Source organism: Lactuca virosa, chromosome 3 (assembly GCF_052849685.1).
Source record: "Lactuca virosa cultivar CGN04683 chromosome 3, Lactuca_virosa_CGN04683_v6, whole genome shotgun sequence".
NCBI lineage: Eukaryota > Viridiplantae > Streptophyta > Magnoliopsida > Asterales > Asteraceae > Lactuca > Lactuca virosa.
Window position 1 is genome coordinate 73,317,792 of NC_136428.1, and position 25,491 is coordinate 73,343,282.

A 25,491-nucleotide genomic window follows, 5' to 3' on the forward strand; every position below is an offset into this window, starting at 1 on the left:
CGACAAATAAGATGCAAATTGCAAATGGAGTCAAAGACAGTTAGAAGGCATCTCGTAAATAAATGGTGAAAACGTTATTAAAGTAAGGCCAAACGAAAGTAAAAGGCAACTTTTTTTTTTTTTTTTCTAGATGGACCTCAAATGTAGATTAACAAATAGTTTAGGTACCATTTTACACTAATGGTATAGTCAAGGGTTCTCATTGAAATCAGGATTCTGGCACATCGCTCCCTCGCTTAAACCCTGGCGTTGCTCCGCTATACCTTCAACCGCTGTCAAACCTTAACAAAGGTTCTGAATTTTTTATCTATTGCCTCTCTTGATCCATCTATGGTCTGATCGGTTTAGGCAACAGATTCTCTACATCGCATACTGCTATTTATTTTTCTTTCTAATGACACAATCACTTCTCCTCATATGATTAAGATACTTTTTTGGTCGTGGTTAATAAGGCTTCTTCTTTTCAGTCCTTCTGTATTGGAACTCCAGTATCTTCTCGGAGCATACCCTATCCACGAGTTCACCTGTAGGATAAAGCTGCTAAGTTCATCAATTTCTTCCCAGAAAACGTCGAAGCATTTGGTCTTGTGCAATGTGCTTTGCTGCGCTTTATTATTCCAGAAAGCAAAACACTTGACTGGAATCTTATCCAACGGAAGACGAGCTGCTAAAAATCGATTTAGGTTTTAAAAGAGGGCGGTTATGTAAAGGAAGGGCGATTATGTTTTGCTGTGCGATTTATTTTTGAATCCCCATGTTACTTCCATGTGGGTTCCTCTAATCAGGTTAGTTTTTCGCCGTAATTTGGTCAAATGTGACTATACTATCCGATTTAAATCAATTTCATCACTTGCCCAGTTACCCTTCTCCGACCCCGACGTCTCAGATTCCGGTTCAGATGAAAATCCTTCATTTTCCCACAAAAACAGTAGTTCCAATTCATTCGATCATTCCCACATTGTGTTTTATAGACATAGATTCACCAAAATCTTAGCCCACTTACAAATAAAACCCAAAACTGCATTGTTTTTAATTACCCATTTGAAAGAATGTGGTTTTAAGCATGATGTTGTGACTTACATGGCTGTTATAAGGTTCTTTTGTTACTGGGGCATGATGAAGAGGTTAAACTATTTGTTTCTGGAGGTTATTGATGATAAAATTGGGGCTTTTGGTTTTGAAATTTCTGATCTGTTTGAAGAATTGTTGGAAGAGATGAATGTGAATGGCTGGAATTTGTTTGGTAGAGCAGTTGATGCTTTAGTTATGGCTTTCTGTGAAGTCAGGAAGTTTGATGAGGCTTTTAATGTGTTGTTAAAGATACAGTCTGGATTTCTCCCATCTGTATATACCTGTAACTTTTTAATGAAACTGTTGGTTGAAGAGGGCAAAGTGGATAAGGCTATGGCAGTTTATGAACATTTGAAGAAGAAAGGTTTCTGTCCAAACGCATACACCTATGGGATTGTGATCAAAGGACTATGTAGAAAGGGTTGTTTAGAAGAAGCTCGAGATGTATTTGAAGATATAAAGGAAACTGGACTTGAGAATACTTTCACTCTTGGTTCCTATATTGATGGACTTTGCTCAAATGGCTACTCCAATTTGGCTTTTGATTTGCTAAAAGGGTCAGATTCACCTATAGATGTTTTTGCTTATACTTCTGTCATTCGTGGTTTTGTAAAGGAGTTGAAGTTAGAAGATGCAGAAAGTGTCTTTCTTCATATGAAAAATCTCGCAATTTTCCCGAATGTGTATTGTTACGGGGCTTTAATCCAAGGGTACTATCGGAAATTGGATATTTTCAAGGCCTTGGATCTTTATAATGAAATGTGTTCAAAGGGTATCAAAACAAATTGTGTAATTGTGAGCTTGATTATGCAATGTTTGTGTCATTTAGGGATGTCATCCGAAGCTATAAACGAATTCATGAACGCAATGGAATCCGGTGTTTTTCTTGATGAAATCTCGTTTAATATTGCGATCGATGCTCTATGTAGACTAAGGAAAATGGAAGAAGCTATGGAGCTTCTAGAAGTGATGAAAAGGAGGAAAATGAAAGTAGATGTTAAGCATTACACCACTTTGATTAAAGGGTATTGTCTCCAAAGTGATCTTCTAAATGCTTTAAACATCTTCATTGAGATGAATCAAAAGGGGTTGAAACCCGATACCATTACTTTCAACATGCTTCTTGATGGGTTCTCAAAATGTGGCCTTTTCAAGGAGACAATGAGTCTTTATGATGATATGTTAGCACAAGGTTTAAAACCCACAAGGGCTACAAACAATGCTATAATCGAGAGGTTATCCCAATGTGGAAAAGTGAAGGAAGCAGGGTTATTTTTTAATAATCTTGAAAGAAAAAGCTTGAATGATTATGTTGCTATGATGAATGCATACTGTGACACAAACAATGCAATCGAGGCGTATGAACTTTTTCTTACATTATCCAATCAAGAAAAGGAAGTGTTTTTAGCATCAAAAGCTTCTTGTTGCCAGAAACTTCTTAGTTGTCTATGTGAAAAAGATGAAACCGATAAAGCTTTAATCTTCTTTAAAGCAATATTGAAATCAGAAAATGGTCCTTCTAAAATTATGTATAGCAAACTCAAATCAGCTTATTGTCGTGTTGGAGATATGAAAATGGCAAGGTGGGTTTTTGATAAGATGATTGCAAGAGGAATAAGACCCGATGTTATCTCCTACACGATTATGTTAGATGGATATTGTCAGGTGAATTGTTTAAAAGAAGCCAAAGATCTTTTCAATGACATGATAAATCATGGTATACAACCTGATGTCATAACTTATACGGTTTTGTTTCAAGGGGATTTTAAATCCGGGAGAAAAGAAAGGGTTTTGACACGAGATTTAACCCCAGTCCAAGAGTTTGCTCCTGATGTTATTTTGTTCAGAGTTTTGATGGATGATTATTGTAAATCAGGGAAACTTGAGGGTGCTGTTGGTCTCTTTAATGAAATGATTGAACGAGGTGTTGGACCGGATACTGTAATATACACTTGTCTTATGCGTGGGTTTTGCTCTCAGGGTTTTGTGGAAGAGGCTGAAATGCTTTATGATAGGATGGTATCTGAGGGGGTCCCACCTGATTCAAGTACCATGGCACTGATAAAGATGATGAAAAACAAGAAAATGTGATTTTAAGGACTTTGGAGTTTTTGGCAACTTTGTACATGTTTGACATATGAGGGCACTCACTTGTATATTCTTCACCTTCTTTTTGGTTTTTTGTAAAGTAAATCTGTAGGTAAATGCAGTACTTTAGATATTTCCTCATTAATATGGATCTCTGAAGTTGCAAGCTAAAGTTAACGTGAAGGGACTATAGTATAAGATAACTATTCGATCATAACTATATTATTCAATGAAAGTGTTTCACATATGTTACCAAGTCACTCTCATGTCATGAGTCCAACATAGCATCCTACTTTCATTTCATTCTATTGCAGCTTTGTACTTCAAGAATGTTTCTCATTAAGACATTGTACCACTTTAATTTGTTTTTTCTTAATAGGATACTAAATAATGAAAAATCAACTTAATTATTACAGTGAAAATGGCTTTGTATTTGTATGATAGTGCTATAATTGGGTACAGTTTTCAAAGTACATTGGTGAGCGGGAAGAAATGAAAGTATGATGCCCTAATAAACATATCAATAAAAAATACATTGTTATTTCTTGCATTTAACAAAAACAAAATTATCATGGAATTTAAGGACTATATTGAACAAATAAGAAAGTGATATCAAGTAAGATGCATTTGGTTGATGACAAAGGGGATTATTAGTATTCCATTATCATCTAAATTTGTATAGTTAAGAGATACAGGGGCTGCCAAAAATTGGGGTTTTAATTATAGTGCCTCTGCTTATCAGTTTTTTTTTTTTTTTTTAAATATATATATATATATATATATATATATATATATATATATATATATATATATATATATATATATATATATATATATATATAAAAGATTGGGGAATTTTTTAAAGCGTTTTAGTAAATGAAGATTAGTCAATCTACAATTGTTTGGTAAATGTATATTTTTAATTAATATCTCATGATTTAAAACTCATCCATTGACGATAAACTTAAATTTCATATATTTAGTAAATTAAAGATCAAATATCGCCAAATTTCTATATAATTGGTTAGAATTTTCTTTCCCACGTGTTGAGTCCAGCGAATTAACTAATTATTTTATTAACAAGCCATTGTAAGGTAATTTCATGTATTTTTTTTTATAAATATATTTTTAAAATTACCTTTTAAGTATCAATGCTATAAGCTTATAATTAAACGAACAAGTTAATTACCTAATAATATTAATTAACTTTTGCACATTATAGTGAGAACTGAGAAGACCCATCTTTCTCACATGATTAGACAAATCTCCGCTTTGCATCACGAAAGAGGTGCTATTGTCCACCTACTGAATCATACAAGGTCTCATCTTAGTCTAGACTCTAATACTAATAATTTGACCAAAAGTCAACCTAGTCAGAAAGTTAACGGTCAAAGTTTGACTTCGACTGACACCTACGTCGTGGCCAATCCATGGTCACGTTGTGGCTGATGAGTTCGGCCCCGGCCCAACCTCTCAGTTGCAAGGAAAACCATCGTCACGCCATGGAACACAAATCACCACGTCATGGCAAAGATAGTCCAAAACAGTCGTGAATTCTCCTGTCCTCACGTTGTGGCGAACAGGATGCCACGTTGTGGGCACTGAACTTTCACAACTTAATGGATTCAGCCTCCAAATCATTAAGCCAACTATTCATCCCTTCCAGAAAGCTTCCTAATGACCACTATATCCTAAAGATTGATGCTTTTCGGCCATGCATGCTCGATACATGGCTACAGCTCAAGCTATGTCACAAATGAAGAGAAACACCAACATTTCATGCAAGGTACTCCAAAACATCAACACACTGATCTGAACTATATGACCTCAAGGATCCATAAAGTTGCTAACTTTATGGGATCCTTCCACTCTAACTACATCATCTTGAAGAAAAATGGGACAAAAACCTAGATCTAGAAACATAAACAATAAATGTTGAATCTTAATCACTTACAAAGGTACATAATATAAGGTTGGAGATGATGATGAGACTTGCAAGCTAGATTTACACTCCAAGTGTGCTTCCTTCTTCTTCAAAACACCAAAATACCAACAAAAGCTCAAGATCTTCAATAATGGAGGCTAGGGATACAAAGAGAATGAGAGGGAGGTAATGGAGGTTGAGGGTGTGAAAACCCTATCCCTCACATCCCTTAAATAAGGGAACAAAACCCAGAACTAGGGTTTTGCACAAAACGGATGCCTCGCCGTCGCCAATATAGCGTCACGCCATGACACTCATTAAACATGTGCGCCCCATAAAGTCCTGCCACGCTGTGGTGATGCCTCCACCACGTCGTGGCCAACCAACAATCCCATAATGCTTTTAAAATTCATACCTTAAAGATCCGGATGTTGCAAATTGGTGACAGTCTACACCTATCGACATGTAAACATGGTTGTACGTTCGGGGGTGTGTAAACGAGCTATGATTTCCCTGCCCAGTCCAGTTCAGATTGGTAGTTGTAATGACAACCGCTTCATATGTTTGTGACGGTACAATGATTTTTTTTTAATTAGCTAAGTACTGTATGTTCAGGACAACATTCAGGAATAAAACGAAAGTGTTTCGGACAACATTTAGACTCGTTCTATGCATTTCAAATGTGTTCTATGCGTTCTGGATTAGTTTTGTGTATTCCGGACTTGTCTAAACGGATTCAAAAGTAGTTTTTTATGATTTTAGTTGTCCCATTACACATATATATACAAAAGCCTAACACCAACTAAAATCGAAAGGAAAACGTGTTATTGCTAATTAATTGAATCAAATCATACAAAAAGCACAATTTTTTTTTTATTTCTAACATATTATAACATATAATCATAGAAAGAATCGCACATACCCATTAATGTTAGATCTCTTCAATGCTAGAATAAGACATTGTTCAAAATTGATGAAGTTCGGAACAAGGAAAGAGTAGTCTGAAATACGGTCCGATACAGTGTGTTCGGCATAAGGTGTCTGACATGCTATATACATGGACCACGTTACCGGGTCGAACATTTTTACCCATTTAAATATTTCAAAATTCGGGTTCGAAATAAACATTTCGGACCAAATGATTATTTTTTTCTAAAAAAAACCAACAAAAAATGGTTAGATTACTTAATTCCCTATTATATTTCATATATTTAGTTAACTACAAATCAAATATCACGAAATTTCTACCAAAGGGCCTTTGGCCTAGCGGTATTAAGATGTTTGAAAATGTGTCCCTTCCATAAGGGATTGCGAGTTCAAGTTCCGTCGTAGACAAATGGATAGTTAGGGGTAAGATTTAGAGGTGTGTTTGTAACACCATAAATTTTCAACAAATTTTTTCGTTTAAAAACACAATTATCCCATTTCATAATCACAACAATCCCGTAATCATCAAGTTATCAAAACACATGTTCCAAAACTGAATACATCACAAATCCAGTATCCTCCAAAAACATATCTCCCACTCGGGTGTGTGTACAATCAAGCCGGTGCCTTCCCGTGATCCTGAGAGGTACCCGAAACACATAACACATAACACGGTAAACACGGAGCTTAGTGAGTTCCCCAAAATACCACACACATCACATTAGCCACTCAAGGCTAACTCAATGCGACCCTCCGGTCAATGTGTCTAAGAGGAGACCCTCCGATCCCACAACTTGGGTGGACCCTCCGGTCCTGACTTAGTAAGCTCATAATAACAATACTCAACATAAATCACAAAGACATAATGCAGAATATCAAAATATACAGGTAAGCACATAAGACATCTCAGTCACACAAAGATACCACTCATGGTAAGTATAGTGAGAAGACTCACCTCGTAATCAAGTAAGAAATAGTCTTGTACACGAATCTCGAACTAGCCTCCGCCTAACACATAAGATAATAATCTCTAATCAACACTTAAATCACGACTCGAAATAAACTAGGTTAATCTCCCTCCCAAAGCCCTCCACGGTCCCCATACTCCATGCCTTGACCAAACCTTAACGTCAACAGAAGTCAACACTCAAGTCAACTGTCCATGTTCACCTGACTCGCCGAGTGCATCTGTGACTCGTCGAGTCCCCCTTGTTCCTTCAGAATCTTGCAAAAACCCAACTCAACTCGTCGAGTTGTCCCGTTAACTCGCCGAGTTACCCATGACCAGATTCATCGGGGAAAATCCTACCTGACTCGTCGAGTTAGCTCTTTGACTCGCCGAGTCCCTTAAGTCAAAATCTCATTCAGACGTTTTACGACAGATCTATCACCCCAAACTCTAGATCTAGCCTCCCAAGGGTCGAATGTCACGTAAAACTTTGAACTTTACGTTCATGCATGACATGTTTGCTCATAATGCCAAATAAAAGCTCTAACCAAGGCGTTTAAGCACAATAACTCTTTATGGTTGGATAAAGCTGGGACCTTTGGACTCTATGGACCTCACAAAGTCCAGATCTGATGTCTCAATGCTTGGTAAGCACAAGGCATACCAAATCTCAAGGAAATATGGAAAAAGCCCCAAAAGTTCTCATTAACAAGATCTAAACAACATGATGAGACTTTTACCTTCCAACAGAAGCTCCAAGTGTATGATTCCTGGATCTCACAGCCTTTTCTCGTTCCTTGCTTGAATCTCCCATCTTCTTCTTCCAATGCTTCACCAAAATACTCAAATATAAGCTCTAACACTCTCTCTTAGCTCAAAGACCGATTAGGGTTTCACTCAGGGAAGTAGGGTAGCTGGTGAGACGGAAATGAGGACATAAGTTTCCTTAAATAGGCCCCAAACTCAGGGATTTAGGGTTTCACCTCACAGCGCCTACTCGGCAAGTCAGCTATCTGACTCGTTGAGTCGATCATTAAACCCACGTGGTCTAATCGAACTCTACTCGACGAGTTAGGCTCACAACTCGTCGAGTTACACATGAAGTCTCAATAATAAATAATAATAAAGAAATACCTGAGAGTCGGGATGTTACAGTGTTAACCGTTCAAAAAAATATCACGAAGTTTCTATATAATTGGTTATAATTTTCTTTCGCACGTGTCTCCTTACATTATTGTCTTGATCATTCCATCGTATTAACTAATTATTTGATTAACAAACCATTGCATGTATTAAAAGGTAATTTCATGTAAATTTATTTTTTCATAAACATATTTTTAAAATTACCTTTGAAGTATCAATGTTATAAGCTTATAATTAAACGAGCAAGTTAACTACCTAATAATATTAATTAACTTTTGGTAAGCGGCTATCCTGCGACAAACTAAATGAATATATTATTAAAGGGATTGATTATAAAAGAAATTTTGTAAATAAAAATTAGCTCATGGTGACCTTAAGAAATAATAAAAAGGGGAAAAAGAGGCATTGGTCATGACTCATGACTCATGAGGTTTACTTTTGGATCGATTCCAGTTATGACCCACGCACTTTTTTTTCTTTATGTCCTTTTTCTTTGTCTTCTATAGTTCTATGATTTTTGTAAACTAGAAAATAAGTAACAGCAGCATAACTTATATATTTATATGATAAAACAGAATATCAATATTTTAGCTTCTTGGCTGTATGATTTTCTGTTGCTAATTTCTCACAGTAGATATCAATAAATAGCCATGGTTTACGAAAATTTTATTTAATTTCTTTCATTAATAAATTCTTAAAATATGCAACCGACAAACACACATAGCGTTACAATTGCACCTAGTCTTGTAGTTTTATTTATTTATCTGGTTATTAATAAAATCTTATAATAAAAACTAACTATTTTGATATAATTTCTTTTGTAACCTCGATTAAAGTATACAAGTTCGTTCAATTTGGTCAAAGCTCTTTCATAATGAATGATAGATGTGATAATTTCGATCTCAAATATCTTAAATGTTAATTTAGATTGTGTTTTATTTCTTTTGTATTTAAACTTTAACTAAAACCCTTATGATAACTTACAATGATGTCTATTTTTTTTTTCCCTATATACCAAGTCTACTCTAATAATGTCATGATGTGATGTCTATTTTTTTTTTCCTATAGTGCATCCAATAATGTCATCGATTGCAACTTCCTCGAATTTTCTGCAATTTAAGTTAACAACTACAAACTTATTTCTATTTTGTGAACAATTAGCATCAAGTTACATCTTACTTTACTAGGTATTTTGAACATGGGTTCATCTTATGATTCCACTTTGCACTGTTATGACATTGTATCATCATTTGATAATGGAGATCGATCCTCTTCGGGCGTACTTGTAAACCTCACTGAAGAAAGCATCTCAGCTTTGCAGTATTTCTGTGAGGAAATAACTATTTCGGAAATTGAAGACAAGTACAACAAGCCTCTGCCATGGATTGGCATCTACATCTCAATAGCATCATTATTTTGCGTTCTTGCTATGGTAGTTGATTTGTTCACTGGTTTTCGAAAAAGGAAATTCTGGTTTCCAAGTAAACTTTTCTCTCTAAATGCTGTTTCTATCACAGTGATAGCTGTCGCAATGAAACTGCCTGTGGATTTGAATAGTCCAATGCCAGGGTTTTTGGACCAAGCAGCTAAGCAGGGGAGCTTAGTTTTTATGTGCATGATGATGGCTAACTTAATGCCTTCTTTGGCGTCTATGGACAACAAGTCACTTCTTGCAAATGTCATAGGTTTGGCCATTCTCATTATCACCATAATTGTGAATATATGTATGGAGATTAATACCGGTGTTATTGTGCCAGTTGCTATTGGTATTAGCACGGCTCTTGATAGATACACTTTCATGGATGTAGGATGCATCTACGTGGCTTTGTTACTCTTCTTACTAATACTTTTGATATCTTCTGCTATAACAGTTCCATTATCTAAGCAAATTTTAGAACTCAAGTATCAAGCCATTAGCAAAACCATATTATATAATCATTGTCCTCAAGATAAATTTGATATTGAGAAGCTAAGACAACATGTGAAAAGATACTGGATCATGGCAGAAACCGGTAGTCCTCAATTTATGATGGCTAGTTCTCCGTTATCCTGTGCTTCGGGCATAATTTGTGTAATTGCTGTAGCCATATACACACATCTTCTGGTGTCAATTTCTGTAGCACCAATTCGGCTAAGATCCCTGTCGGATTATAAGTGGTCAATGGTTGCCACTTTTATCATTCAGTCCATTGGAGTTGTGGGTGTTATTGCGCCAATATGTAGAAGTTTTATGGTCGTGAGCTTCAAATCTTTTGCTGGGTGGAATAGGAACCATTTGGAGGTCTTTAAAGTAGAGAAGTATTGGACTCAAAAATTGTGTGAATGGAAAGAAAGTCGTATAACTTTTCTATCTGATTGCCATAGAGTAAAAAGTCTTCTGCGTAATTTCAAAAATCTCATTCTGAGCACTCTGATTGGATTTCAAAAGGCAGTTGTGGTAACATGTAAAATTATAGGGCTCATCCCCGTGGTAGTTCTACTTATTTTCATGCATTGTTCATATTATTTCAAGTCATTGAAAGAAATTATGCTTAGTCCACCCTCTAGCAGTGACTACATAGATGAAGACCTAAGGAAGTGTGTTTTGTTGCTGGAAGACAATATGGAGCTTGCTGAACGAACACTCAAACGAATTTCAAACTCCATGAATCGCTTGATTCAAAAGGCTGAGAAGGAACAAGATAACAACCTCTTAAAGTTTCTTGATAAATCTACTGGATTCCAGGGAGTAGAGAAATTTGACATTTATCAAGAACTTCCTAACAGCTGGAGCTTACCAATAGTAACATTAACGTGCATCGCTGCTGCTCTCCCGAATATTGGTAAGGATGTAAGGAATAGCTTGTTCAAATGTGTTGGTGAAGGACTTTTTTACACCCATATTGTTGAGGAAAGCTTGAACAATGAATGCCGGTATGTAAACATTCAAAAGGCAGCTATGACATTGTGGGATGAGGTAGAAGACAACAACAAGTGGTTAGGGAAAACTTTGGAAAAAAACGCTTACAAAGGAAAAACATCAAGAGAGATTCTTGAATGGTTTGCTCACAAAGCAGAAGAAATTGTGATAGAATTTAGCAAAAGCCTAAATGAAGGAGAACCGGTGGAATACCTTCCAAGGAAGTTGATTGTTGCTAATTCAATGCACCGAATTGCACATTCAATCATGCTTACCTACCAAAGTAACATCTTAGAGATCACCGAAGAACAGCTGTTTACTCTATTATCTCACATGAATACAGACATATTGGTTGCTTGCTTCACCAACATGCCACGAGTCATTGTAATGAAATGCCATGAAAGTGCAATAGAGAAACGTGAGGCCGTTGCTTGCTTCACCAACATGCCACAAGTCATTGTAATGAAATGCCATGAAAGTGCAATAGAGAAACGTGAGGCTAGTGTTGAGGCTGCAGCTAAGCTTCTTGGTAGGACCACTGAGATAATAAAAAGAATTAAAATGTATGAACTACCAAGCATTGATCATGATAAGATGGCATTTATTGATGAATGGCGTCTTCATTTGCTGTGTATCCCTTAGAATTCCTTGTTTTTTCATATGGAGCCAAGGTAATTTTTCTAACTTCATAACACAATTCTTCTATGTATGGGTATCAGTGTTGTAAAAATCCCGATTAGGTCCCGATTAATCTCTGATTAATTCCTAGACGCTACCCGACCGATTAGAGGGCGCCTAGCGATTAATCCTTACCTACAAAGTGACTGAAATAGTAGAAAAAGATGAAATTTTAACACTTTGAAGAAGTTCTATCTTAATAGAAACCATTTGAGGAATTATTAATGTTGTATTAATCATATTAACCTATTTTATTAAGATATTAGTGGTATTTACGAACTTTGTTATGATATTAGATTATTAGTCATATTTAATTTTTGAAAATTTAACGAGTTAGCAATTAATGGTCCCCATTTAATCCTCCGATTAATCCCCGCCTAACTGATTAATCCCTTAACCTCAGTCCACCGATTAGCTAACATCGAGCGTTTTTTACAACCTTGATGAGTATATATAATATAGTAATTATTGTTTCTTTTGCACCTTGAAAGGTGATGTGATCCATGTCATAAAATTAACACATGTTGCAGTTGACTTGTGTTCACGGGCATCTCTTTATATCTTAGTGCTCCTTCATCAATGGGTTGTGGCATGAAGCACCTATTGTAGTTATAAAACATTGGAGAGTATCAAACGAACCTTATATGTGAAGGTTTGGAAAGTGAAGCTTTGGATCGGGAAGAGGAGGTATATTTTCATAATGTTGCATATAGTTTTGAGAAGTGTACCCATATTATATTTTTGATAGACATTTTTTATATTACAAATATTGAATTGAAATATAAATCTTCTAATACTTTTGTTTGAGAAGTGTACCCATATTATAATATATTTTTGATAGACATTTTTTATATTACAAATATTGAATTGAAATATAAATCTTCTAATACTTTTGTTTGAGTTGTGGTATTTATGTATTAAGGTTGAAATTTTGGAATAATAATATATAAAAGAAAAATAATAATAATACGTGAACACATATAACAAATTAAATAATCAAATATATAAAATAATAATAATAAACAAGTTTCTTAAATGTGAACGTACGATAATTCTCGCAAGTCATTTTCCCTCTAACCTTCGTCTTCCTCATCTATTCCAATCGCAAGAAAACACCGACCCTGTCTTCATTTGCTTGCGGAAAAGCCTTTATTGTCTTCCTGCCAAACCTGGATCAGTGTAAGAATGGACAGAAAACTACCGTCAACATCCTACCACACCGATTAGGTTAGATTTTTGGTCCGATTTTCAATTTCATGTTTGATTTAGTTTCATGTCTAATTTCAAATTCAGGTTCGCATTCACATTTTATTTTGAAGTTCAGTGTTAAGTTTTCAGATTTGATTTGAATCCCATTGATTTGATTTCAATTTTTAGTTTCAGGCTTGATATATTGATGTTGTTGTACAGTTGTAGGTGCAATTCGGGTTTTGATTTCCACCAGTTTAGTAAACCAGAAATCATTTTGAAGATATTGAGTTCCCGAAATCGCTTGTAGATCTTGAAATCCTAACTCCGGCCAGATGCAAAAAGCGTGTGGGTGTTTTTTGCTGTTGTTGGTGGTCGTAGGTGTCCTCGGACGTAAGGGTGGTTGTCGGAAGTGGAGGTGGTAGTCGTACGAGTGGTGAATCGCCGGAGGTAGAAAAGAGGTTGGAGAGTTTTCTAAGGAAGACGAGAGGTGTTTGAAAGGAGATTAGCAAGAACATTTTGGGCAACTCAATCACAAATGATTCAATCCCTGGTTCAACTTCTTGACGAAAAAGAATATGAGGGGGTGTTTGGACTAGCTTATTAACTTATTTGTGATGGGAATAAGCAATCAACAAGGGGAGATGCTTATTAAAATTAGCTTATTTAGCTTATTCCTAACACAATAAGCTGATTTTTAAAGATTTTATAAAAACACTTATGATGCGTTTAGTTGCGGAAAAATGGACCGGAAAATTTTTTCAAGAAAAATGAGAATTTTGAAAACGCGTTTAGTTTGTCTATTTTTCTAAATTTTTCACAGAAAATGAAAATTTTCCGTTTTCTAAAATTACAAAGAAGTTGAAAATTTTTGGAAAACCGATAATCATTGTTTTCCACATTTTTCTAATTCCAAATTTTTTTTCTAAAATATAAACACCCACTCCCACCCCAATCTACCTCTACCTACCATCACCTTAATACCCCCAACCCACTACACCCCTACCTACGTACACTCACTCCCAAGCCCACCCCTACAAACACACACACACACACACCAACCCCCACAAACACACACACACACCTACCCCCACCCATACCCCTACAAACAAACACACACACACAAACTCACACCCACCCCTACTCCACACCCACACCCCCACACACACACCCACCACCACTACCACAATCATCGACCTATTATCGCCATCACCACCACCACTACCCCATCACCACCACCACTACCCCATCACGAACACCACCACCGCCGCTATCACCGTCGCCATCACCACCACTGCAACAATTGCCGCTGTCACCACCACCGCCTGTCATCACCACCACCGCTGCCACCGCCACCACCACCACCACCGTCGCCATCATCAATATGGAGCTTGCTGGAAGAACACTTGAACGAATATTAAACTCCATGAATCGCTTGATTCAAAAGAATGAGAAGGAACAAGACAACAATCTCCTAAAGTTTCTTGAAAATTCTATAGGTTTTGAGGGAGTAGAGAAATTTGACATTTATCAAGTTCAACCTCTACTTTCTATTGAACTTCCTAACAGCTGGAGCTTACCAATAGTAACATTTACGTGCATCGCTGCTGCTCTCCCGAATATTGGTAAGGATGTAACGAATAGCTTGTTCAAATGTGTTGGTGAAGGACTTTTTTACACCCATATTGTTGAGGAAAGCTTGAACAATGAACGTCGGTATGTAAACATTCAAAAGGCAGCTATGTCATTGTGGGATGAGGTAGAAGACAACAACAAGTGGTTAGAGAACAGCTTGGGAAAAAGCACTTACGAAGGAAAAACATCAAGAGAGATTCTTGAATGGTTTGCTCACAAAGCAGAAGAAATTGTGATAGAAGTTAGCAAAAGCACAAATGGAGGAGAACCGGTGGAATACCTTCCACGGAAGTTAATTGTTGCAAATTCAATGTACCGAATTGCACATTCAGTCATGCTTACCTACCAAAGTAACATCTTAGGGATCACTGAAGAACAGTTGTTTGCTCTATTATCTCACATGATTGCAGACATATTGGTTGCTTGCTTCACCAACATTCCACGAGTCATAACAATGAAATGCCATGAAAGTGCAATAGAGAAACGGGAGGATAGTGTTGAGGCTGCAGCTAAGCTTCTTGGTAGGACTACTGAGATAATAAAAAGACTTGAAATGCATGAACTGCCAAGCATTGATCAAGAGAAAATGGCATTTATTGATGAATGGCGTCTTCATTTGCAACATATCCCTTAAAAGTGGTCGTCTTTCGTATGTAGCCAAGGTATTTTTTCCGACTTCATAACATAAGTCTTGTATGTGTGTGTATATATAGGCATAAAATTTGGCAGTAATTCTTGTTTCTTTTGCACCTTGATGAAAGGTGATGTGATGCAGATCATGGAAATAACTACCGTAGTACCGTGTAAGTTTATGCATTTGACTTGTGCTCATAGGAATCACTTTACATCTCTGTTTTCAGTTTTATGTGGCTATGGTAGCTAGGAAGCCCCTCCTATAATAATAAAGGAATCAAAGTATCGAAAAGATCTGATAGATTGATGCATATGAAGGTTTTGAAAAGTGACTTTGGATCGAGGAAAAAGGGGGCATGTTTTCATATTGTTGCATATAATTTTGAGAATTGTATTGATGCATATTATACTTTCAATAGATATACATGTTACAAATGTTGTTGAAGCGAAATAAATATATATAAAATATTCATGTTACAAATGACGTTGAATTGAAATATGAGCGATTTAGGTTCTATCAACTTAATTAGTGTTTTAGGTATAGAGTCTTGGGATAATGACTTGAAAGGGTAACGAACTTTCGACTTTGTTCACATTTAGTCACTAAACTTTTTTTCGTTATCTATTTGCCATTGAACTATTGAAACTGTTCACATTTTACCCTTATGACCGGCTGTTACCGGTCATAAGGGTAAAATGTGAACAGTTTCAATAGTTGAGTGACAAATAGATAACGAAAAAAAGTTTAGTGACTAAATGTGAACAAAATCGAAAGTTCGTTTCCCTCTAAAAAGTTCAATGACTAAATGTGAACAGACTTCCTCTTGTATTATGTTTTAATAAATTATTTATTTTTGTTAAATTATAGAAACATTTGTTGATGAAGAAATCTATGAAATAAAAAAAAAAAAAAACCCCGAAAAATATATTTAAAAAAACGAAAAACCGAAACCGAAATAAAAAACCAATGGTTTGGTATTTTCCAAAATAAAAAATCACAATTTTCCAATCTAATTTTGGTTTTAGAAAAATTCCAATTTTCGGATTTCCATATCTAAATCCCTCCCCCTTTTTATAATCGGAAAATGATTATAAAAGCAAAAAGGGAATGAGAAAACGCTCAATTCAGAATTTTCTATCCAAAACTCCCCCTTTATGACATGAGAGATAGAGAGAGAGACATGTAAACATTTCTATATAAGGTGGGTTCATACCACATGTAGAGGTGTGCTTGAGAGATGTAACATTGAGAGTGTTAGTGTTTGTTAATTATGTAGATTTAGATCTAGATCATTTTTTGTAAAAATCTTTCATAATCGAATGCATCTCTTAAACACCCAAATCACCGTGTTCTTTGTGTGTTCTTTAATTACGCATGCCAAACCAATGGTCATAATTCACATCAGTGAGAATAGTTCATTTTTTTTGTAAAACCAAAATCAGATTGGAAATTTTGATTTTTTATTTTGGAAAATGTCAAACCATTGGTTTTTTATTTCGGTTTCGTTTTTTTTTTTTAAATATATTTTCAAGGTTTTGTTTTTTTTATTTCATAGATTTCTTTATCAACAAATGTTGCTAGAATTTAACAAAAATAAATAATTTGCTAAAACATAATACAATAGGAAGTTTGTTCACATTTAGTCATTGAACTTTTTTAGAGGGAAACAAACTTTCTATTTTGTTCACATTTAGTCACTAAACTTTTTTTCGTTATCTATTTGCCACTAAATTATTGAAATTTTTCACATTTTACCCTTATGACCGGTAACAGCCGGTCATAAGGGTAAAATGTGAACAGTTTCAATAGTTCAATGACAAATAGATAACGAAAAAAAGTTTAGTGACTAAATGTGAACAAAGTCGAAAGTTCGTTACCCTTTCAAGTCATTATCCCTAGAGTCTTTTAATGCTTTTGTTGGGATTGTGGTATTTTTTGTATTAAGGGGGTGTTTGGCTTAGCTTTTTAGAGCCCAAAAGTCATTTTTGGAAAAGTTACAAAAAGTCAGGTTTTCCTGACTTTTTCAAAAAGTTGATTTTCCTTCTATCCAAAATCCAAAAGTAGCTTTTAAAAGTCTTTTGCCAAACATCTTTTATCTTTCATCTTTTCCTAAAAGGACTTTTGGCCTCTCAAAAGCTAAGCCAAACACCCCCTAAGGCTGTTTTTTATTTTTGGTATGACGTTAGAGTAACATCATATTCATGAGCAGGATGATGGCTAATATAATGTCTTCCTTTAACTTCAACGTCTAAAACAAAAAGACACTTTCAATAAGAAATTGCATTAGCCATAACATGCATATGAACGTGATGTTCCCCAAGTTGGAATTGTAGCAACTTCAATTGTTCAGGAGAGACTCAAGTAAAAAAGGAATAGGTTCAAATCTCTATTTATAGAGGAATGTTGTTCTAGCAAAACTCGCATTTTGAACCGAGGAACCATAATCTATGCAAGAAAAGCCATAAAAAACAATGTAATCTCACTGAGGATTTTTATCGAACACCTTGTGTGCAATGTTTCGAACTCTATCTCCGTACAAACATTATTGGTAGAGGGGCCCCAAAATCAAATTACAAACCTCAAACAACGACAACTCAACCAAAATAGAAAATAATTTGAACGTGTTGTTACCTAAATACGAAATTGCAAAATTTCCAAGAAAACTTCCAAAAATAAACGCACCCAAATGCTGTGAAATTTGAATTCTGAAGTTCTGCCTTGTTCTTGACCGATCACCTTTGTCTTTCACCTCTTGATCGATCCCCTTTGAAATCAGCAATCAAGAACTCTGAAAAACAGTACCATCAATCAAAAAAGTCCTCCCTTCATTAGCTCTGATACAATTTGTTGTGCTAATTTGATGTGTTTGAAGTATGTGTGTGAAATACAATTGAAATAAAGCAAGAAATATGATAAAATTTGCTGTGTTTGAATTATGTTTGTGAAAGATAAATAATGATCAAAATGATCTCTACTGTACTCTGAGAAATACAATGGTCAAAATTAACAACTTTGCAAGAACTATTGTATTATATTTAATGGTATATATCCTTCCCGCCAACAAAATTGCAAAAATGTTTTGTTAAAATTATATTGCAGGTGGTCCAATCTTCGATTTTAATGATTTTGGTATTGTAGATTTGAAATTACTTTTATACCCTTATAATATATATATATATATATATATATATATATATATATATATATATATATATATATATATATATATGCTTAGGTTATTATATTCTAACCAATTATTGTGTTATTGTATGAATGATTGTGGGCCACTCATTTTACTTATTTTAAGAAAGTGATTATTACATATTATTGAATTAAATATAATTGAAAAATACCATCTAATTTAACTAGAAGGGTATTTTAGTCAGTTAATATAGATTTAATAAAGGAAATTTACATATTTTAAGGGAAAATAGATTCTATTAATTTTAAAAATCTGATTGTATGGATAATAATTCTCCTAATTCGGAAATTCTGACGGAATATGTTTATCAATATATAGAAAAATAACAAAAATTATTGAACCATACAAGAATACACATTCTGACATAATATATATTTTGATTTAATGAACTTCTTGAAGAATAACAAAATTTTGGATACAAGTTAAAAAAAATTTCATTACATTCTTAGAAAAGAAAAAAATTTATATACTATTCTATGAGAATGTTACACTTATTAATAACAAAGAAATACAAATATATAAATCATTCTACCAGAATATACTATTACATATATTTCTTTTTATTATATTGTATATTATTCTGCTAGAATAATCCATTCTTTTTGGAAGATTGGTGGTCATTGTTCATCTTCATCCCATAGAATGTTCATCTTCAAGATTCTATTCTGACATAATCGGAATTCAAGATTCCATTCCAGTAGAATGTTGTAAGTCTCATATGTACCCTTCCCAGCCAAGAAAACAAGAACATTATTGTTCTTGATTTCATGTATACCTGCAAATGAGAAATACAACCACTCATTATTATTGCTTAATCTTCTTTCCATGGCAATTTCAAGTAATAAACACCACATCGAATTCTGTCAAGCAAAACAAACAATTTCCTGTAAAACATTAACCCCAAAAATCCATTCCATTTATCCATTTCTATCAAGAACAATCAAACCCAAAACCCATCAACACTCCATTGAATTTTTGTCAAAACAAAGGAAAGAAAAACAAAATCAAAGGAATATCCATGGCCACATTTGGTCTACTGCTACTCAGGTGACAAATCCCTCTAAATGTCTAGTCTTTCTATCAGAAAGATCACTTCTTTGCCTCTGGATAATCAGAAATTAATACGACTTATAATCAGCAATTCAGAAAATAATTTGTAGAAATCATCGCTCATTAAAAACAGAAAAAAATCAACTCAGTTAGAAACAACCTCAATACTATGCTGAGAAATCTTTGCCTTTGGATAATCAAAAATTAAGAAAACAAGAGAAGTTGTAATCAGAAAACGCATACATCAGATAATCAAAAAAAGTTATATAAGCCCCAAAACAAATGAATTGATAATGATTGAAGCTCGAGAATCACATCAAAACCAATGAATTGATAATGATTGAAGCTCGAGAATCAAATCAAAATCGGTGAGAGAGAGCGACAGTCGACAGAAGTGGAGATTTCAGAAGGAGAATAGAGAAATTAGGAAAATCATTGAATCGATAATCAAGACTAATTAATCGTTTCATAATGAAAAGAAGAAAGAAAAAAAGAATCGAGAAGTTTTACATGCTGTAGCCGATCCCACAACCAAATCCTTCTTCTTGCTTGACCTTTCCTGCCTCGTCTTCCTCCTTGGATCGACACCAGAGCTTCTGCTCTTTTCTCCATATCACAATCTCCTCTTTCTTTCTCCGCTTAAGCAAATACACGCCACAAAAGGATTTAGGGCTAGGTTGGTCTGTTAAGGCCGACATTGCTGAATTGATTGGATTTTTTAGGGAGGATTGAGTTGAAAAGTACAGAGTAACCACGATGGTCCTAGGTCAGAGAAACAAAATCGAGAAGAAGGAAGATAGAAGGAAGGTGTTTGGGGCGGACGATGGTGGCGACGGCTTTGTATCATCGGCTAGGGCTTGTAATCGGTGAAGATTGAGCGACTCTAGATATAAACCTGGAGAAATTAGGTTAAAAGTCAATACCATGATTATAGGGATTATTATTGGAAGTTACTAATCAAATTACTAAATTACCCTTATTTATTTATTTAATTATTTAATTTTTTATTTAATTTTGATTGGCCCACATTTATGCATACAATAACACAATAATTAGTATAAACACCTGAACCTAGCTCTCTCTCTCTCTATATATATATATATATATATATATATATATATATATATATATATATATATATATATATATATATATATATATATATATAATTGCGGAAATGTTTTAATTAAATTAATTTAACTAATGTTTAACTTAAAACAAAAAAATAATAATAAATAAAAACCCAACCCACCCTTTCTTCTATGCCATAGTACCAAGGAGGAGAGAATCTCAATCATCACCACCACCATCCATCATTGGTGTCTGTAACTAGCGTTGGCGACCTCCATTCACTAGAGTTACCTGGTTTGCCACCACCACCCTCTTATATCTCTTTATCAGACACCACTCAACTTCACTTCTTTCTATCTTTTTCAAAACACACACAAACATATAGGTGTTTTTTTTTTTTTGGAAAAAACCTCTTCAGACCTCTTATTGTTGCGCGGCGTAGCACACGCGCAACATTTTTCATCTCACAGATGTTTGTTTTTAAGAAGTCTTCGGATTAAAAAACCTCTGTGCGTGTTCTTTTTGGCGCAGCACTTGTTTTGCCTCTTCATACCTCTTCCAACCTCTTATTCTTCTTTTTTTTCTTGCTAAAATATTGATTATATATTGCTGAAATTTTATTTCATATTTTTTTCGTTTTTTTTTTGTTTATTCTTGTTGAATTTTTTTTTCTTTTTTTTATATTGAATAATAATAATTTGTTGATGAAATATCATTATTTTTTTGTTAAAATATCATTATTTTTTTTTGCTGAAATATCATAAATTCTTGCCGAAATGTCATACATTATTAAATTTTCGGTATTAAAAAACTATTTTCGGATTATAAAATCAGTTTATTTTAAATTTTTAATATCTGCAGCAACATGCAGATGTTAAAAAAAACAAACACGCTTCTTATTACAGTCTGCAACTGTTTGGTCCACCTCTTCTACTACAGAGGGTTGCAGAGGTGGTCCGCAGACTTTATGGATTTTTGCTTCAAAAAAACAAACAACACCATAGTCTCAAGAACACCCACATCGGAAACCACCGACAACAAGCCAGAAACCCACACCGCCAGCTCCCTTTCTTGCACATCTGTCACCACTGCATGCTCTGCACTATAAGCTCCTTCTTGTAAAATCTATAAACCCCCTTTCTCTCTTTCCTCTAGTACTCTACTCAACTACCGATTTTTGATTTTGGCTCCTGAAACCAAATTGGATACGATTTTCATGTAACATTCCGTTTTGGGATATGTACACTAAAGTCCCAATATTTTCATCGATTTGACAAGAAAGTCCTAAACTTTATTTTTTTGACAGTAAAGTCCAAATTACCGGCAATTTTTGACACTTTTACCCTTTTTTTTCCGGTTAGCCGGTAATTAGGATTTTTTTGTCAAAAAAAATAAAGTTTAGGACTTTCTTGTCAAATCGTCAATTAGGAATTTACTGTCAAAAAAATAAAGTTTAGGACTTTCTTGTCAAATCGTTAAAAACATTGGGACTTTAGTGTATATATCCCCTTTTTTGTTAGAAATTTAATGATATAATACTCTTTAAGCATAAGAGTTATTGAAACCTTCTCTAGTCAGCTAGATCCTATTGAAATTCTTAACGTTTGCTTCTTTTTAAATCGTTTTTTTAATTTCAACAAACCGACATTGAAAAAAATAGAGATAATCAAGAAAGAAAGAAAGAAAGAAAGAACCAGGGTTGTGTTGGCTTTTTGCAGTCCCAAAAATGGAGAAATAAGAAACCGAAAAAAAAAAAACGAAATTGCCCTTCTTTCCCTTCTCCACATTCACATCTTTTTGACTAGACATGTGTTGTTTGTGTTTGTATAATCTGTCCCCACTTTTTAGTTCAAGATTTGGCGGCGAAGCAAGAAGAAAGTTTTACAAGTCTTTTTACCCTTTCTACCTCTCTCTTTTGCATATGTTTCTCCTGATCGTGATTGTGTCAGGGTAAAGATGATGATGGTAAGAAAAACAGTGGTGCTGCAACAAAAGTCACAATTAAAAGTTCTTGGGTTACGAAAATACACTAAAGTCCTAATATTTTCAACGATTTGACAAGAATGTCCTAATCTTTATTTTTTTGACAGTAAAGTCCTAATTGACGATTTGACAAGAAAGTCTTAAACTTTATTTTTTTTGACAAAAAAGTCTTAATTATCGGTTAACCGGAAAAAAAAAGGTAAAAGTGTCAAAAAATGCCGGTAATTTGGTCTTTACTGACAAAAAAAATAAAGTTTAGGACTTTCTTGTCAAATCGATGAAAATATTGGGACTTTAGTGTATATATCCCTTCTGTTTAAAATAAAATAAATAAAATAAAATAAGTAAATAAATAAATAATAAGCCCTAAAAACCCCGATATCGATTTTATATATTATTTTATTTTAGCCATGAATCCGTAATAATTTATCAGTGTTAGCCATAAGGAGTTAAATGATATAATTTATGGAATTTGGGGTGTATATTGTAACATGAGGACTTAAAATGTAACGAAATTCATGAGCAATGGTTGTTTGGTAATTATTGGATTTAAATTGAAAAGGATTTGTGGAGACAGGGACCAATCTTGTACAAATGTATTGAAGTTTGAATTGGAGTCAGGACTTAAAACCGGTTCCCCTCCACCCTCTTGCTAACCACAGGTACACTACCCTAAAAACCCTAACCATAGCTTTAAGATCGCCACCACCTTATCCCTCCTATCTCCGGCCGCCGACATCCCCATCGTTGTTGCAACCGCCGAGCGACCATTGTTGCCCCTTCCGCCGACGAAGATGTGGACGACATCGTGTCCGCGGGGAGGTCGGAAGAACAGATATTAGTGGCCGCTGCTGCTTTCCGCTGGTAAAGACGTAACCCTCCCATCCTCTCCGAATACCTCCATTGCTTTACCACGTTCCGTCGCCGTCTCCGCCGCTTCGAGCGGAGGCCCCTTTTCTGTCATTTCTCCGACCGCCACCTGCCACCACAAGGTTGGCTATGTTTGTATTTAATTTTTCATGTGTGCGTGGGGTGTTGTTTTTCTGTTTGCGTGATGGCGAAGTATGGCCGAAAAACGAAGAAGAAACCCACCATGGCAGCCAACCATGGTGGCTGCCGCCTCATTGCCGTTTTCTGCCACCACCGGCCACCGTGTTAGGTGGTTGGGTGTGTGTATTATTGTGTATATGAGCGGTTCTGTGTGGTTGATGTAGTAGAAGCTTATTTGGTCTGATTCTAACTCGAAACCACCACCACCGTCGTCGTGAGGTGGTGGCTGCCGCCATGAACCACCGCCGACCACCACTACCCGAGGTTGCAATGGGTGTTGCCCGATTTATTAAATATATATTTATTTAATTAGCTAATTATCTAACTTTAGGAGTTGGAAACCCTAATTAGAGTTTAGAAAACCCTAATGTCATGAAACCCTAGTTTTTAGAGTTGGTCGAGACCCGCGTTAAAACTATTAATTAAACTTAAAATAATACTTAATAATTCTCTACAATTAACTTAATGCAATATTGGATTTAATGGATTAATCCCTTAAGGGGTTAAGTGTGGAACACTAACCATAGTTATCAATTTATGTGGAAACCCTAGAATCGGGAAGCTCTATTTTAGGCAATGATCAGGTGCGTATTTGGACTTTTAATTGGATTATTATTACACCTGAGAATGATTAAGTCAAACCTTAATCAGTCCTAACCTTAGGTGATTAAGTCCTTAATGGGTTAAGTGTTCTTACTTAACCCTAATCGTCATTTTATGTGAAACCCTAATCGTCATTTCATGGTAGGTGGTATTTTTGGGGAAACTCACTAAGCTTTATGCTTATCCAGTTAGTTATTGTTTCAGGTATCAGTGGAGTCTAAGGGAAGGCGAAGGTGGGACGGTGTTAGGCGTGTCAAACCCAACAAATAATAGGGGTACAACAGACTCCAAATACACTACTTTAATGCACTAAAATGTAGTACAAGGCAAGCAAGGTCGAACCACAGAGACACGGGATAAAAGTCTATACCTCTTTGCGCAAGGTACTTTGGTCACAAAAGGGGATTTGTTTGCAAAAGTCAAATAATGAAAATAACAATCAACTTTGAAACATGCAGAAAATGAAATAGATTTGTAAACAAGTTGTAAAAGTGCTTCTAGTTCTAGTTCTTAATGTTGTTATTTAACCTAATTATGACTTAATGTAATTTGTGATTGCTATTCTAAGTTGGTACTGAAAGATATTAACACGCTCTAATACCTCTCGCTTGCCAAATTATCTAACCAAAACACGATCTTTGATTAGACCTAACTTTACCAATTCAACCTAAACACGCTCTTAGATTGTATTGAAAAACTGCATTAAGTTTTGTACCAGCTTCCCAACAATGTTCATTTCTTCTCATACGCTCGGAAGTGTGAAAACATGTGATATATGTTTTACAATAAGAAAACTTATTGTTTGTTACCAATCATTAACTTTACAGAACGATTAGGTGCCCTAAAAGTTAATTAACTGCACAAAAATTCAATTCATGAAAGTGGCTAATCAAACACAAATCAAATTCAATGATTCTAGTTTGAACAAAAACATAATCACTAGAATAGAATCACAAATCAAACATCAAATCATATGTTTCAAGTCAAGCAATCAACATGTTTTGAACAAGAACTAGAAACTAGGGTTTCTTAGCCACACATGGCTAAGAACAAATCAAACAAGAATAAAGATGGAATTAGAATGTTTAATGCTTACAAAAATGAAATCAAGAGTGTTTGCAATGATTAGGTCTTCTAAAAAACTCCAAGAAATCTCCCAAAATCTCCCAAAGTTGCTCCAGAAACTGTCTCCGCTTACAAATGGCGACATCTCCTGTTTTAATTAATGTTCACGTGCATGCCATAAGGCCATGCGTTTTTGGCATGGCCATGCCTTTTGCCCATGTGTTTTTGGCATGGCCGTTTGTCTTGACCATGTGTTTTTGGCATGGCCCATGTTTTTTGCTAAAAATCAAATAAGTCTTCATTGTTGGCTCCATCTTCAATCTAGCTTCAC

At 35.0% G+C, this 25,491-nt stretch overlaps 3 protein-coding genes across 4 annotated transcripts; all 3 read left to right on the forward strand.

Annotated features, from left to right (window-relative positions):
• Positions 1-231: 231 nt before the first annotated feature.
• LOC145165957 (uncharacterized) lies at positions 232-3,376 on the forward strand. Its single transcript, XM_079084877.1, has one exon. The coding sequence runs from the start codon at positions 766-768 to the stop codon at positions 3,160-3,162; it is 2,397 nt and encodes a 798-aa protein (XP_078941003.1). The 5' UTR covers positions 232-765; the 3' UTR covers positions 3,163-3,376.
• Positions 3,377-9,223: 5,847 nt separating this feature from the next.
• LOC145165958 (uncharacterized) lies at positions 9,224-15,616 on the forward strand. 2 transcript variants are annotated; one of them, XM_079084878.1, is made up of 5 exons: positions 9,224-11,672; positions 12,210-12,366; positions 12,789-12,906; positions 13,090-15,164; positions 15,264-15,616. In XM_079084878.1, the coding sequence occupies exon 1, from the start codon at positions 9,301-9,303 to the stop codon at positions 11,641-11,643; it is 2,343 nt and encodes a 780-aa protein (XP_078941004.1). In that variant the 5' UTR covers positions 9,224-9,300; the 3' UTR covers positions 11,644-11,672; positions 12,210-12,366; positions 12,789-12,906; positions 13,090-15,164; positions 15,264-15,616. The 2 variants fall into 2 exon arrangements, with proteins under 2 accessions (XP_078941004.1, XP_078941005.1); XM_079084879.1 differs by having other exon boundaries at positions 15,363-15,616.
• LOC145163668 (uncharacterized) lies at positions 14,252-15,136 on the forward strand. The gene has a single exon (XM_079082471.1). The coding sequence runs from the start codon at positions 14,252-14,254 to the stop codon at positions 15,134-15,136; it is 885 nt and encodes a 294-aa protein (XP_078938597.1).
• Positions 15,617-25,491: the final 9,875 nt, after the last annotated feature.

Excerpts from the sequence above, each read along its gene's own strand:
- LOC145165957 (XM_079084877.1), top strand. The coding sequence starts at position 766 with ATGTGGGTTCCTCTAATCAGGTTAGTTTTTCGCCGTAATTTGGTCAAA.
- LOC145165958 (XM_079084878.1), top strand. The coding sequence starts at position 9,301 with ATGGGTTCATCTTATGATTCCACTTTGCACTGTTATGACATTGTATCA.
- LOC145163668 (XM_079082471.1), top strand. The coding sequence starts at position 14,252 with ATGGAGCTTGCTGGAAGAACACTTGAACGAATATTAAACTCCATGAAT.